The 17,175-nt window shown below is 38.5% G+C and overlaps 1 protein-coding gene across 5 annotated transcripts in view; it reads right to left on the bottom strand.

Moving 5' to 3' along the window:
• LOC110348635 (uncharacterized) overlaps positions 1–16,931 on the bottom strand; it is a 161,865-nt gene extending 144,934 nt beyond the window's left edge. For all 5 annotated transcript variants that reach the window (XM_087213815.1, XM_087213811.1, XM_087213826.1 and 2 more), the window contains exon 1: positions 15,970–16,931. In XM_087213815.1, coding sequence (XP_087069941.1) covers positions 15,970–16,348 — 379 coding nt within the window. In that variant the 5' untranslated portion in view covers positions 16,349–16,931. The remainder of the gene's footprint in view (positions 1–15,969) is intronic.
• Positions 16,932–17,175: the final 244 nt, after the last annotated feature.

Below are 17,175 nucleotides of genomic sequence, written 5' to 3'. Positions count from 1 at the left end.
ACAATGGTTGAAGAAACTTTATATTGATCAATAGGCCAACAAACACAGAAACTAGCTGGTGATGGAGAAAGACACAAACGCATTCCATTTATATCAGCCACTGCACTTACATCTGCCTTACCCTGCTTGAACCCCCAATTCCTAACCCATAACCTATGATCAGTTCTCAAAGATTATACCTTTGACTAGAATAAACCCATAAACATGAATTCTAACCTCCCAAAGAAAAGTAACTATTTTTCATTATCACTTGATTTTACTAAGGCCCTTCAGTCTCCCTAAAATCATATACAGGTACCAAATTTCTTAAGACTGGTGGTTCCCCAACATCCCAGCTAAGCATATTCTTCAACCTCTATGCTTCTACGTCGCTTTCTGTGTATCATGCTTAGTGTTGGTCTCCCATTCTTCTTTGAATCTCCTAATATGCACCACGATGGAAAGCATATGGCTGATGCTCAGTAAATCTCTGTTAAATTCAATTAATGTAACACATTTAAGTAAAACTAATACCATAAGATGAAAGACGAGTTATATGAACCAAGTTCAGTGAAGAATACTTGTCTCAATTACTGCTACACATCCACACTCACTCATGACTCCCTCTCAGTTTTTCATGAGGAAGACTCCTAGTACCTATGTCAGTGCTCAACCCCACAGACAACCGACTCTGTGGCAGGTCTCCCTTCTGCTCATGTGAGTTGAGCCTCAAGTCCCATTCATTGTCTGAGGTCCTGCTCCAACTGGGATGGTAATTGGACACTAACAGGAACTCTACAGACATCAGTAACACCAGAGTGATTGTCTGTCAAACACATGTATAAATCAGACACCTTGAATCATAACTAAGAGCAGAATGTCCCCAAGTGCTTAAAAATGGACAGAAGGCATCTCTTTAAAATAGTTTATAACTGGAGAGAAGACAAAACAAAATAAACAAAAAGACAGAAACAAAACAAAACAAAACAAAACAAAACAAACAAACAAAAAACCCTGAAGAGAACTCCAAGTGATTGAGGAAAAAAAAAAGCATTATCATTTCTGATTAGGACACTACTTTTTCAGCAGCTAAATAAAAACATTACCGAATCATTTTATGTAATAAAACTTAACCTTATTTTGACCTTCCTCATAAAGCAAACAAACCTCTCTATCCAACAAGGTTCCATCTGAACTATGTAAGATGATAAGCAATACCTTAATTGCATTCATTTACATGACTTTGAAACTATTCTGGGCTGAAGTCACTGACTGCAAGGTCACAGAATACAAAAAAAGCAGAATGTAAGCAATTTACTGAGGAGAAATGATCCACTTAAAACTGTGGAAGCATCTTCTCTTTCCCTCATCAGGAGATTCCAAATACCTAATGCAATCAACAGGTGCAGACAGCTCTATTTCAAATATATCATACAAATACCACACATTAAATTTATATATATATATATATATATATACACACACACACACTATTAAGAGTACATATTTAAGTAAGTTCATCACATACTGTGGTTTTCTCATTAAAATCAATCTGCCTAAATAAATTCAAAAATAATTCTATATCCTAATAGCATTTAAAATTAAAACAAAATAAGGTTACTATTTCTTCACTGTTTCATAAAACTTTCTAAGCACTAAAATCAGGCTACAAAGCTATAGTTTTAGGAAAACAATTACAAACAGGATATTTTAAGCATATTAAGAGTTTCTGCTTTTACTTTTATAACTTACACGTAGTTCAACTAACTTGCTTAGAGGAACATGCTTGTGATGTCTCAAATCCAATAATACTACATTAGTAAAAGGAAATATATTAACAGAAATTACCATAAATTATAGCAGACAATGTATATTCCTCAAAACCTCAGAATATATCAAGGAACACAAGAACAAGTTAACCATAGAAAATAGTTACCTTTAGTTGAGTTAGTAAAATGCAATTTTACACCAACTAGACATTACATTTTCAATGAAGAAAGAAGTAAGTTCAAGTTCCGGTTCAAACAATTCAATCTCAGGTGATTATTGTAAATTCCACCTCAAAGCAAGTATCCATGTGTGCTTATTGTCTATAGTTTTAAATTTATACTTTACATTTTATATTTTTAAGCATATTATGATGGCTGGGTAGATACTGCACCTTTGGGGGCTAGCCAATTCTTGGAGACAGCAAAGGGCTCAGCCCCAGCTGCCTTTGATATGCAAACTGATCAGTCCAAAGCACAATGCTTCCATCTGGCCCATGCAACTGTGGAGGTAATATTCTTTGGCCTTCACATCAGCTAGTGGGCAAGTACCAAACAAATTAGGAACCATCCCTACATCTCAGAGCTTATATACTGATGGATTATTTAAAGCTACTATATGCCTACAGTTTATTGTTATTATGTACCTGTAGTTTATTCAAACTAAACCTAATATTGGTCACCATGCCCTGCACTGTCCTTCCCTGGAAATTCAATAAAGGCCACAGCCTAAGCCCACCATAGCTCCTCTTGACCAGTGCTGGTGCTTTCTCATATTGCCTGGCGTGGCAAGCCATGCCTCCTAGGACCAGGGAGTATAATGAACTATGTTTCTCTGGGCCTCTTGTGTCTCCTTTTGTAACTACACCTGACTTAACCACAGGAAAAAAAAAAAAACAACAAAAAAAGAACCTTGTGTGTGTGTGCGCGCCTCTCTTCATTTCCCTTTTATTTTTCCTTCTCCCCAGGAGGTCAATGGACAAAATATTACACTTCTAAAAGTACATAGATTGATATGGAGATAAACTACTCATATGCTTGCAAAAGAGGTGCCTAAAGAAACATTTCAATTCTGAATGACAATTAAATTGTGGACTGACAATACTGTTCATATAACATAAAAGAATAAGGCAACTCCAACTATAAGGAACAAGTGAAAAGGAAAAAACCTCCATAAAACTTGAAACACCTGCTACAGAATATGTTAATGAACAATTTTATCTGGGAAATATTTTGTTTCTTCCCTCACCTGTTTCCCCCACCCATCTTCCATGCGACTCCATAAACAGCAGTTATCCCCCATTATAAAACAGTTGACGGTTAAAACAATGAGCCAACCAAGAAAGTACAATATTCCATAACTGACATTTACTGCACTGGCCTTGGACTTCTAATCTTTACCAGACGGGCTCACAAATCAATCCATCAGCTCATAAAGGTGTGCTTTTTTAACCTCTAAAACAGATGGGATTGGCCAGAAGTGTCTGGCATGTCAAACTGCTAATCACTGCTGCCCTTTGCACAAAATAACCCACTTAAGTTGAGGCATGGTTGCACTGTAACCGACATTAGTCTGTGGGAAACCCATTTAACTGTCACACACTCCTGCCACTCCTGCTCTCCCTTAATTAAGCCTAATGCCTTATGCTTTGACCTTTTGTTCTAGCCTATTAACCCTATCTAGTACAAGTTCAATTATGTTAAACTAAAAACTTTGCTGTAAAATATTAAATGCCAAGCTCAAAAAATCATAAGGAACATCTTCCCAGCCTTAAATTCTATGCATCCTGATACTCAATGCATTTAAAAATAAAACCTCACTTTCAAAGTAGTGCTGATTCTTACAGAGTTGAGGAGCACCAAATTGTCATTCAGGCCCAACCTCCTTATTTTACAAAACAAACTGAACCCCCAAAACATTAAATGACTTGTCCATTTCACTGCTTTTCCACAGCAAAGCCATGCTAAAACCTATCTAATCCCTAATTCTAATTCTTTATTCTCCGTGGTATGTCTGATTAATAGTTAAACCACCCAGCACTGTGTTAAGGACACTAACACTTTCACCACAAATTATTACCTTTCAGCATCCTTTAGAATATGTTACACAAACAGGCCTAAAGCAAAACAGATAGTGACTTCAATACCGTTTAGATGTAGTTTTTCTTGTCTTCTCCCATATACCAAAACTTCTTATCTCCTCACTACTTCTTTTCCCTTTTTTAAAAATAATCATGATCATTGAGAATTACTAAATCCTACAACACTCACAAGGCAACATACATATATTTTTTTCTTTCCTAGTGCTTCACTGAAATATTCATACTAGAGCCAATGATATAAGATACAGACAGCAATTACAACTTGTTACTTATCTTCATCGGAAAAATTCACAGCTGCAGATCTTTCAAGATAAGCCTTTTTTATACCTATATGTATATGGATTTTTTATATTATCAGAATTATAAAAAACAAAAGTGAAAAAACTTTATACTGTAAAATAAAATCAAATGTAGTACAAGCATGCTATCATCACAAAAGTATTTAATTTTTACTATATGATAATGTAAGTTATTATTTCTCCTTCCATCTACTTCATACAACTAGAAAAAAAATTTTTACCACTCTCATTGTGACACAAGAAGCCAAGTATCAGTAACACAAAACCTAAAAATTCTATGACTACTCTGAGGAAATGAATATTGTTTAGATTTTCAAAACATTTAAAATATTATTTTAATTTTATATTTGTGGTTGACTAAGGCCCATTTTTACCTATTTTCAATATTAATCAATATTATTACCTTTTGCTTCATCAACTCTGAGCCTTACAGGTTTAAGGTTACTTGCCATTAAATGGTACATAATATTGCAAAAGAAAGATCATTTAGAGTTGTTCTAAAAAAAACAATCTCAATGAAAGAATGAATTACTTTGGGGGGGGGGAGATGAGACAATGTGTTATAAGGTTTAAAATCAAAGCAAATGTGTTCTGGCTATTAGAATGACACCTTCAAAGGAAAGCACTCCCAGGAGGAATATAGATGGAAATATAAAATGTAAAATAATTGGATTGATAATTGTCAAAGGTAAGCAAACACTTGTAGCAGAACAACTATCAGTACATTCACTCCCATTCACCGTTTTCACTGTATTAAAAAAAAAAATGTGTATTTAAGTAAGATGACATGCCTTAGTTACAAGTTTTAATTTATTAAATACAAGTAAGTTAGGGTGTCTGCTGAGGAATCTAACCATGGAAAATTTGCACTACCATACAGAAAGTCATGCACTCTATCACATGTTGGCTGACACTAATGAACAATGAAAGGAAAAGAAAACCTGGTACTCAGAACAAGAACTAGTGAAAGCACAAAGTAGAATATACCACAGAGTATATGTACTCATTTTTCTACCCTTTACTTTAGGCATTAGTCCATTAGCTTCTTCGTGTTTTGCTATAATTTATAAGCATGTGAATACACAGAAAAATGTGTGAGCCATAAGAGGAGGCGTTTTTCCTGTTTACAAAAGACATCTACTGCCAAGCAAACAGTAAGTTATGTGTGGTGAAAAACTCTGTGTCTTCACAAAGCAGGAAACTAGGTTAAAGTTATTTTAAGAACATTTGTTAAAATCAGTGCCATAAGTATCTATATAATTTATATATTTTCTTCAGCATCTGAAAATAAATTTCTCATCTACAAATTTCTGAATTCATTTCAATATAATTTTATTTTCTGCCTGTGACCAGTAATTATTAATAGAGTTGAACATGATAATAATCTAATAATCTTAGGAATTCACTTCTAATAAAGAACAAATCCTAACTTTTAAAATACAATAAAAGGGTTTCATGTAATCTTCCAGTCCTATAACTTACCACATTTTGAATTATCAGTAATTCTTAATACCCTATAATATTTAAGGTTACTAAGCACCAGCATTAACTCTAGGCATCGAGGCATGAAATTTTAAGATCCTTCTATCTTCCTAAGTAGTCAAATTCAATGCAGTTAATTAATGTAACTACTAGAAGTAAAACTAAAGAAACTGCATAAAAGGCTCTGAAATATTTTGCTTCATATTCTCAGTAAAAAAAGAATTTAAATGTTGCTCCTCAAGATTTTGCTAAAACATGTTTTCTAATATAATGTGTAATTTTGAAGAAACTTTGAATTATAAAGCAAATTTTTTCAAGTTCCAATTAATTGTCACCAACAGTTAATTTCATTTTATCTTTCATAATTAATACAGAAAGAAGATGATATATTTTAAGAATGCAATATTATTCTTTTTAGAAGTGCTAATTTAAAGACAAAAGAAAAATGCAAAGCAGCTACTATTCATATTAACAATTGTTATATACAAATATATAAAGGTTGCAACCTTGACCTAAATGAGGCAGATTTTAACCAATAACTGAGATTGAACAGTTCAATTCATCCAATGTTTACAGACACGCTTATGTGTGTCGGGCACTAATACACTGACAATACACTGATGAATAAGCTCCTATTCATGGAGCTTACAGTCTACTACAGAAAGCAGATATAAAACAAGTGTGACTGCTAAAATCAGGATGTACACAAAACCGTGAGAGAAAAAACTGATCTTGTTAGAAGCTTGGGGACTATAGCAAGGCTTTCAAATCTCGTGTCCGCTCCCCCATGAGCAAGAACATTCATTTCCAATTTGCTTCACCAAGCTCAGGTACATGATCAGTCTGTGGCCCACTAAAGGGGTACAGTGAGGTTTTCTTTTCTTAGATGTCTTCCTAGGAATTTGGATCCAAGTGCAGGTGGTTCAGGCACATTACTACCATTTCATTGGTCTATACCACATCACAGTATCTATCACCTGTCCACAACAGAGTGCAGGAATAGGGTATAATCTCAGCACTATTCTCAACACTGATAGTTTTGGAACATTACTCCTCGTATGTTGAGCTGGCTTGAGTGTTTTGGTTATACAGTCAACTAAAAGTGCCTGGCTCTGGCTTCCTATAAGTAGGAAGTTCCCCTGTAACTTTTTAAATAGAACTCAAAATCTATGTCACATGAAAAATAAAGCAGCTTCCTGACCATATACACATCTGTACATTAAACATCTCTTTAAAATTCCCAGCCTAGAAATCATATTCCAAGCCCTATAATTAAAATGAATCCTAAAACTTGTAAGAAGAGGGGGCCTTGAACCAGGGTAATAGCGTTGGGTTCTTCTCATTTCACTTCTCAAGGACCAGTACTGGACTTAGCTTGGACTTTACTTTTGGATCCACTGTCACAGCTTATTAACTATTTCTTAACAACCAATATACAAATCCTTCTCTCTGAGACTGCCTCAAAAAAATAAACAAAAAGTGTAAAACAAATCAAGATTTGGCTTCATAAATTGGATACCTAACTGCTAACTGCAGGACTTCTAAAATTTATTTAAATTCTTAGATGCTTAATTTCCTTTGTAAAATGCATACAACTGTTTTTTAAAATTTAAAATTAACAACAATAACAAGAACTATCAGAAGATAACTAATCTTTTAACCAACTCTGTTACATGGATTTCCTTGGTGGTAAAAACAAAAAAGGACAAGTGCAGAACTGTGAAATTAAGAAAAAACAGGATACAGGAAACAAAAATAGAGCAAGGAAGATCAGACAAAAGAAAATTGGCATAAAGGCTGAGTGCTTTTTAGTACTTTACTACTATTTGATTATACTCTATATGCTTTAGCACAAGCAAGGTTCCTCTATAAACCAATTTGTTTGATAAAGGGGAAGAAAGGCAAGATGTCTTGGAGACAACTATACTTAAATGTACAGCATCCACAGCTTTTATCAAATTCTCTTCAAATCTAAAAATCTAAAGGATTACATGAAATTATTTCAATTTATAATGTTCAAACAAAAGAAATTTAAGATGTAAAGAAAAAGAAAATGAAGAGAATGTGCTATCGATTCCAATCAGTCAAGAATTACCAGGGTATGTAGAAGTAGTTTTTCAGCAACAAAACTACGCATTGCCTTGGATTTTTTCCTTAATAATATCAAACATCCAAACACTCCGAAAGAACCAGATGGTAAATTAAAAACTCTCATTTCAATCCTTATGTTTGTCACCACATAAATTCAGTCTATTTCAAATAATTTTTAAGAAGTCATAGATGGGTTAGAGGAATCATACAAATACATATCTGAAACTGAACATTTTTTCCCAGATTGTTCACTTCAACAGTTTCTCTCTTATTTGGCAAAAATACAATATATCCTCTTAATAAAACAAAGATGCAAAATATTTCCTTTTCAGTTTTTACACAAATCCTTTGTTTTCCAACATTTCCTTGGCAATTCAAAATCTAAACCACACTAGAAAATATTATGTACATGTACCTTAGTACTCATCCTATGTCTCCAATGTAGTTTCAATTTGTATCTTTCAGTGTATAGGGAACAACTCATGGAGAGTGTTTGGGTTCAAAATTCCATAAATTTTAAATGAGGCAAGTAAAAAGAGATAAAGAGGTTTATAACTCCTTTTCTCATGGTCTCAACAATAAAAGCACATGCCTGATGTGCATGTAAAAATATACTATGTGCTACAAACCTCCCTTAGTCAAAAGTCTCCTTTCTTACCAAGGTCTACCCAAAAATGAAACCAACTACTCCTTAGGTCTCTACTTCTGCTTCCTTCCAACACATTCATATATTACCAACTTCTTTATATTACAAAGACCACTTTATTAGCATAACACAGGCTAACAAAATTATTGTGGGTGAAGACAGGTAATTAAAAAAAAAAAATCATGTTAAGAAACATAATAGTCCCGAGTTGTAACTTTTCAACCAGGAAGAGCTATGGCAGTGAACCTGCTACAATTGCTCCTTGAAGTGGACAAACATAATTAGCCTTGGAACACCTGGATTAAGACCATGACAAGCTATTTTAATGAATTATATCAAGAAACATAGTTGCTTTCACTGCCTCAAGGAACACTGCAGTAATTCTGTGGCACACTTCACAAGACCTAGCACTGGAGGGAAAAGCGCCTGTAGGTCTACTCTAGATGACCAGATTTTCCTGTGGTAAACAGCAGACAGCAGGGAAACCCTATGGAGAACTAACATAAACAGCTGCAGTATCATCAGTTGGCAACAATGTGCCTTCCTGGCAAAATGGGTTTTTGAGAATGCAGGAGGGGAGATGCCTGAGTTCTGTGGATACCAAGTGGGGAGCAAAGCTTTTTTGATGGCTTTTGCAATCAGATGGTCACTGGTTTTCTTTTCAAAAGATTGCATGTTCTCACTGAAAATCAAATTATCAATAAAATTAGCTGTGTGACCTCGGGCAAGTTACTCTGGCATCTCTCAGACAGTTTCTTTCTCTACAGAGAAAATGATACCTATATCTGTCTCAGGGGAATTTTAAGGGGTAGAAGAGAAAGTGTGTGTACATTAGCTGCCAGCACAATGCCTGTCAAAAAGCAGTTGCCCTCAGGATATCAGTTCTCTTCCTTTCTTGCTCCTCCTCCAAAACAACAACAACAACAACAAACCCCAAATAACCAAACAACTATATTCCAAATTTTTGACCCATCATATTTACTTTTAAAAAGCAGACTTGATGTCATTATGTTCTACTGTCTACAACAGCAAGTGCTGATTTAAAGAATGTCAGAATCCAGAAATCAAACCTAACCCTCTCATTCTACAGATGTTGTTGTCCTTATCTACTCATATATCATGCATTGATTTCCCAGCAGAACCTAAATTATAAAAGTAAACATGGACTAACATAACAGAAATACTATTTTAATGTTTTTCAAAAGTCAAAACTAAGCCTACAGGACTACTGTGCATAAAGTTCTTTCAGAGGATAAAGTGATTGTGATTAATTCATTTTGAGAATGTTTCTTATTTCCAATTTGAAGTGGTTCACACATTTCCAAATACTTTTCTTGATGTCCTCCATCTTCTACTGTCCTCCTTCCTTCCCTCAGTTTGGTTCTTTTCAGTGTATAAATCTAATCCTATTATAGATTACTATAAACTCATAAATTCAGGAATCAAAAAAACTTAAGAAAGCGTTTTTTACAAACCAGTTACCATCCCTTAAACATTTTATCTCTCCCAATTTCTAAAGCAACCACTCAAGAGAGAAGTCCTATTTTATTGTGAACTTCTAATTCTTGATTGAACTTGACTTTGAACTTCTAAATCTTGCCTATGCCCTGATACATCCCAGGTTCTTACATTATGTCATTAAACACCAAAACTTTATAATATTTTTTTCATTTTCAAATTGTATATACATACAATTTGTATCCTATTATTGCAATGCCAAATTAGCATGTGACTTTGAATGTAATAATCCATTTAACATGTTCACATATTAAGTAGCCACTACATGTGACTTAAGGTTTTCCCTCATATAAAGCTAATCACCAGGCCTTTATCTTCAGACAGCTAGTAAAGAGTATAAAATAAATAATCAAAGCAGACTACCAACAACACAAGCTTCAAACTCCTTAGTTCCAAAGCTATCCTTAATCCCTTTCAGAAGATGAAAATTATAGCTTGGAAAACAAGGAGTAGCCCCATCACTTAACAGGTGCAGAGAACTGACTTTCTTAATTACAACTCCAAGGGTGAAAGACTCTTTTCCACCTAAGCCACCGAATAAACACCAATATCAGGTCTATCAGTGTTGTCCTGTGCCAGTGGTGTATTGACTCAAATTCCTACCAGGCTTCTAGTTTAGTATTCTTGAAACCTCGGGCTTAGTCACACAGAATTTAAGGCAAATAAGGACCTCTTTTCTTTCATCCTTAAAGACTTTTTTAATAATAATAAAAAAGGCAAGGTGGATTTTAATACAAAGCTTTTATTCTATCAGGTGTACAAAGTTGAAATTTTTCTGGGGAGAGTAAACCATGATAGTTTATAATTTCAAGCATAACTGTTATCTGTATCAAAAAAGCAATTATATTTCCAAGTTCCTTAACAAAAATCCCTTTCTGTCCCAGCTCTATTAACTAAAATTATAAAGAGAAGAGGGCAAGACAGAGGAAGAATGGATGAATGGGTAGATGTCATAATCACCTTTCCAGCTAAAGTTCAATGTATGCTGGTGTCTTGAAATTATTTCAACAACAAAAATCAGATAAATCAGAATTTTTCAACAGATAACTATCCATACCATTATCTTTAAGAACAATCTTTTAAAACCTGGCATAGTTTTTTGGAAAAAAATCTTTGTATTATCAAATAAATACAGTGGGAATCCACTTTTTTATAACCCCAAAGAGTGACTTTCTTCTCCATTTCTGAATTTCCAGCCTCCTAAATTTTTTAAATCTGCATCCCACTACATTACTCTTAGAATTCTAGGCTAAATATTTACTCCCTAGCATTATTCCAGGTATTAATTTTAACAAAATCCTAATACAATGGGAAAATGAAAGGTATTTTTCTAAATTCATTCTTGTTCTCAGTTTCATAAAGTTAAGGAAAATTATGTTTCAGGTATATTAATAACTTGTAACACCACAAGTTTCATAATGCTTTATTTGTAATACATAGAAGAAAGTGTGGGAATCAATAAATATGAATTTCAAGTTCATGATAGTTCCAAAAACTAGCAAAACTTCCTACTCATCTCAAAACTGTATTATGAAAACTTAAAACTACCTTTCATACCTGTAGCAAAATGATAGTTCTGTTCTAAATAAATTCCAAGCTTTAGAATCCTACACTTTCAGAACCATTAAATTGAACATTAAATTTCAGGAAAAGATACCTGAGCAATTATAATTTGCAAAGAAACTCTAATAAGATTTTTAAGTCTCTTTGGCTTCAATTTTCCCCCTATCTTGAATAATAAGAATGTGTTTAAAGAAAACATTTTTCTGTAGATCTGTACATCAAGTCATCTCTATCAAAGATCCCATAAAAGTATTTTCCAGTTCAACACCCAAACCTCAGCACTTACACACTGTTTTTCATGGTGACCTAGTACCTTAGAAAACAGCAGATTTTAAACAGATTAAAGAAAAGCAATCCAATATTCCTTCATTTTCTTCCAAGCAAACTATAACTCTTGGTTCCCTTTTAGTACTAAATTTCTATCCCCCTGTTCAGATATCTTTAAGAAACATTCAAAAACAAAATATGCATATGAACAAATGGAGAACTTGTCATTTCTCTCCCCCAAACAACCACTATTTATATAATATTGCTGGCCTCATAAAAGGGAATCCATTACCATCAGCAATTCATGTCTCTGCTTCAGCATCAGATGCAAACAGGATACGGAAACAGGATCTCTCTCCTCCATTTACGTTTTGTTCATTCCAACCTCTGGACATAATCCTCAGCTCCCTTCCATTGGCCTGCTTTATCATCTGACACTCCTGGTTTTTACCTTCTCCAGTCTTAGTGACCATCCTGGTGTTATATTTCTGATTGTTGTGTTATCTAAATACTACTGAATGAGTCTGCTCATCACCCATCTGCAGTTCCCTGAAAAAAGTGCAACTTAAGGAAATGAATCTTAAACGATTTAATTCGCAGATTCAAAGGCACATAACTTGAAACTCACCTAAGATATTTTGTTGAAAACATTTCTTTGCCTTTCAATAGTGGTCAAAAACAATTTTTTAATAAAAAAATACTGCTCAAGTAGGAAAACAAGGGAACACAGGGATCTCCGAATAACAGCAGTGGCTATCCATGTAAAAGTAAATCTTTCTTTTAAAACACAAACTCACACTTGATTGTAAATCAATCACCTAAAGCTCAGATGGAGAAAATACAAGAGGCAAGAAATTTTACTCCACCACAGACAAAAATGGAAGCTACAAACTAAAGCAATTTTCATGAAAAAGAAGACAACATCCCCCCCAAAATGGAAACTCTTCATTTTAGAGAAGAGGGGACAGGGATGGAGAAGGGGAAGATGAAAGAAGGGGAAGAAGGAAGAGGAGGAGGGAAGGGGAAAGGGGGATACAGGGAAACTTCCTTTTGTCTATTAACCTACAGCTTAAAAACTGTCAATCTAAACTTTGAAAAGCCAAAACAAACTCATCCTATCACTATTGAAAGTAAGATGTTCTAAACTTATTTTGAGCAGTTACCTTTTAACTTGATACACCAAACTATTATTGCCTTTCCAGAACACTTAAAACAAGTAGCTTGCAATCTTTAGATTTTTAAAATTAAAAACCTAATTTATTTAACTTCATATATCCTAAGCCAATCTGATTCAAAATTACCTCTATGTCATGGTGTTCTAGTGATGGTCTGCAATGGAATCTCTGCAATTAATATTAAACTTCTCTTTCATCTTTTCTAGAGAGGCAAGGATAGCATATCTCCTTATCTTCCTATTTGTTCCATTAGACTGACATATTTTCCCTCATCTGTCACCTTCCATAAAACTCTGCTTTCAGCTATGAGTTAATTCATTTTTAGTTGTCCTCAATGTTCTAAAATAGTGATGTTTGACAGAATTAATACAGTGCTCTAGTTCTCTCTGTTCAACTGGTATTTAATTAAAGATCTTAGAGGCCATCTTCCTCTCAGGCTACAGCACTTAAAGGAGGAATATTGCTTCCTTGGACAATGTGATGAGCCAAATGGCAACAAAGCTGCCTCCCTAAGGTCTCCCATTTACCAGACTGCTTTTCTACATACAAACTGCCATCGAAACAGATTCCACCTTATTTCACATCGATTTCACTCTAACATCTCTGAACTACAACTCCACTTGTAGCCTTTTAAGTTTCCAGAATTTTTATAGTTGGAATACTTCCCTATATTTCTATGATAGCTTTTGTTTCACCTGGACTTCAAAAAGTCCTAATGGCACTTGACTTGTAAGATTTCTTGAATCCTTAATAACAACACAGAAAATCTTGAAGCAGTGGGAGCTACAGTGGAACACAAGCTGTAAATCCCTGTCTTAAATTCTTTTGAATTAATATCTTTTGGAGAATAGCCCGCTAAACTTGGAACGTCATAATTTTCTTTTCTAAAGGTGGTACAGATAATTTAAATTGGCGCTTGCAATTTATGACTTAAAAATTGTTCTCTTGGATGGCCTTTCGAATACTTGCATTTCTTAATCATTTTTTGACCATATCAGAACCACAAGAGACATGTCAATTTATGCAAACTTGAGGAGCAATACACTAACAAACAGACTCTAGGTGGTGGTATAGGTTATTTTTTATCATGATGTTTTGCTGTTAAAACTGAAAGAGCCAGAAGAGCCCTTAGCCTCTCCTACACACATTTCTCTATCTGGAGCTTATTATATTTTAGGATGTTTAAATCAGGATAATCTAAGTTCTACAAAGTTTGAAGATACACATAAAAACGATCTGGTCAAGTCTTCTCTGATTTTCAACTACTCCAAAGGCACTGTAAGAAATTCATTTGTGTAAAAGCAACACAATCTTCTTTTTTAAAAAAATTTTCTAAATTATGTATATACTTTATTCACGTTCCTAGAGTACTTTTAAGCGTGAGTTTGGAAAGCAGACTTTCTCTACCAAAGTATGACACAGCCTAGCGAAACCAATATTACAAGGCAATAGCTGCTCCATTGACTGATTCTCTTTCTTTGTCTCTAGGGACTAAATCCAAGTAGAGAAAGTTACTACTGGTGAGGAAGCCACTGCCTCCGAACTAGTTAAACCCTACTGACATTACCAAACCACAGGGCAAAACCAGAGCAACTTAACTTACTTGGAAGTTGAAAAACATTTCAACATACTCCAGGCAGCAACCCACACTTAGGGGCCTGGCAGATGAACCACCATTTGTTTAAAAAGTCTACTTACTTCACCGTCTCTTCAACAAAGGTAGCAAACTGATGATTAAACACTGAATAATCGCATCGGGACAATGCCACCCACTTGCCAAACCTATGATTCACTAATAAGCAGGTTCGACACAATTCATAACTTTAAAGAATGAATTACTAAAGCCCCTTGCTTCAGGAATTGTCCCAAGAAACATAGTAAGTGTAAGTGTGCCTTTGTGTGTGAAAGACAATCGTTTTTACTTTGGACACTTACAATCTCTTTACCTCTAAAAATCATATTAAAAACCTATTTCCCTCACAATCTCACATTCATTTATATTACAGGAGACAAACTCCAACTCAGTTCCACCAACTGAGTTAAAAGTTCTTGCACCTAAGAACATTTTGATTTTTCTGAAAATAAAATGTCACATTAGAATTTTTTCTTTAACGAGAAAGTACTCATCATTCTGCTCTTCTCTAACTACCTTCGGAATCCAATCACATTACTAACGTAACAGAAGGTAGAAACTCCTGGAATGCTTCAGAAATCAACATGTGTCACGGTCTCTCAGCTCGTCAGCCTCTAAAACACAGCTGATTCCTTTGTTCCTTGAGAATGATCACCAACTCCTGATTAAAATTTGCAAACTACTTGGGAAAGGATGGAAGAGTCTGTAGGCTTTCTCCACAGAAAACTCTTTCTAAAACAACAATATTTGATAGTAGGAAGGAGGACACCGATCGAAGAGAGAAAAGCAGCCTCCCCGCACCACTTCCACGGGGCTCACTCTAAACGAGAGCCCGGCCGCTGCCCCTGGAGCGAAACGCCGGCCGAGGCCTCGGGTCCAAGGAGCCTCGCCCTCAGGAGGCGACCAGCAGGGGCTGGCAGGCCGGGCGTGGGGCTGCGAGCGGTGTCCCCTACCCGGGTCACTTTTCTGGGCCGGAATCGGGCAGGCATACGATAGAGAGGCATCGGGGCGAGAGGCGCCAGCGAGGGCGCCGCTGGGCAGCAGGACCGAAAGCCGCGCTACAAGAAGCGCCCGGGACCCGGGTCGAGGGGGCAGCCGAGCTGGGCGCGACCCCAGCCCTCGACCCAGCCCCCTGCGGCCGTCCCGGCGCAGGGCACCTCGGCGCTGCCCCTCGGCCCACGGTAACACGGAGCGGCGGGCGGGTAAGCCCGAACCAACTCCGCAACTTGGCGGCCGCGCCGCAGGCCCCCTGCGCGAGTTCCCGGGGAGCTCCTGCCCCTCGGGGGACGCGGGCTCCTCCGCGCCGCGAGCCGTCCCCACCCCGCCGCCCGCGCCGTCCCCGACGTCCCCGCGGCCCTGCCTGCCAGCGCCGCCGCCGCCACGGGCCCCGCTCCAGGCCGTTTCCGGCAGGCGGCCGCTCCCCCGACCCGGTCACGGTCGCCACTCACCGAAGCCGCCGCGGCTCCGAGCCCCCGGCTCCGCAGGCTCGCTCCACGAAGCGCCCGCCGCCCCGTCCTTCCCGGCGCCGGCGAGCTCTTCCTCCCTCCGACCGGCAGCGCTGCCGAGCGCAGCGGCGGACGCGAGGCCAGGGCTGGGTGCGCGCGGGCGGGCGGGAGGGCGGGCGTGGGGCCGACTCGTCCCTCCGCTGGGCCGCCGCCTCCTGCGCCGCCGCCGCCTCCCGAGTTCGGGGCTCTGCTGCAATGTCTGCGAGGCTGACTTGGGGCGCCGCGCTCCGCACTCCGCGCTCGTCGCCCGCCCGCACCGCGCTCCTCCCTCCGCCGCCGAGTCGGCCGCGGCCGAGTCCCTCCCCTCGCCGCCGCACGCCATTCAGCTCTTCAGCCAAGTTTCTTAACCCTTTTTTCCCCCTCCCTCCCATTGTCACAGGGCGGAGACAGCCGCGCGGGTGCCGGGAGCTCGCGGGAGCTGGGGAGCCCCCCTCGGTTTGATGTCCTGTGCTTTGTTCCCCGCGCCCCCCCCTTCTCGCTCGTCCCCCGGAGGCCCCGGGGCCGGGGCTTCAGGGACCGGGGAGGTGGCGATAGCGCGCCCCGCGCCTTCCCCTCGGCTCCCGGCTGGGTGCAGCCGCCTGGACAGCTCCCCCGAGGGGCCGGGCGAGGGTCCCGATAGCCAGGCCAGGGGGCGCGCGCTCTGCACAGCAAGGAGACCGGTCGCCCTGCACCCTAGAGCCCCCTCCAAGCTCCTGGCGCCTTAAGCGTCTACCTCCTGCTCTTTCCTCCTCAACGCGCGTTCCCTTGGCTCCCTTTCCCCCACCCCCAATTTCCACCTCCTTGTAATCTGTGTCCTGCATTAATGGGGGGGGGGGGGCCACGGGCACTAACTCTAGGTCACTTTGACCCCATGCCCAACACACAGAAATAAATGTGTTGTGACGCCGAGACGAGAACTAGGAAGGTCTGAGACCTGAGGACTGCCCCGCTCGGCTCCCCGGACGGACGTAGGACCCAGGAGCAGGGTTTATCTTCAGCTGCTTTGTCACTGTGAAGTCTCCAGCCGAGCTACACCAACATCCTCGGAAAGGATCTGACCCGGGCCAGATAAGGCAAAAACAACAGGGCTGCCACTTCTTACAGCCGCCCTCCTCGGTTTGGTCTCCGAATGAGGAATAACAATTACATCACGAGGCAGGCCCGGGAGCA

The sequence above is a fragment of the Heterocephalus glaber genome, unplaced genomic scaffold (assembly GCF_053883595.1).
Source record: "Heterocephalus glaber isolate CG9 unplaced genomic scaffold, H.glaber_assembly_v1.0 deba00000122, whole genome shotgun sequence".
NCBI lineage: Eukaryota > Metazoa > Chordata > Mammalia > Rodentia > Bathyergidae > Heterocephalus > Heterocephalus glaber.
The sequence above is the reverse complement of the archived record's forward strand: the minus strand, read 5'-3'. Positions and strand labels throughout refer to the sequence as shown.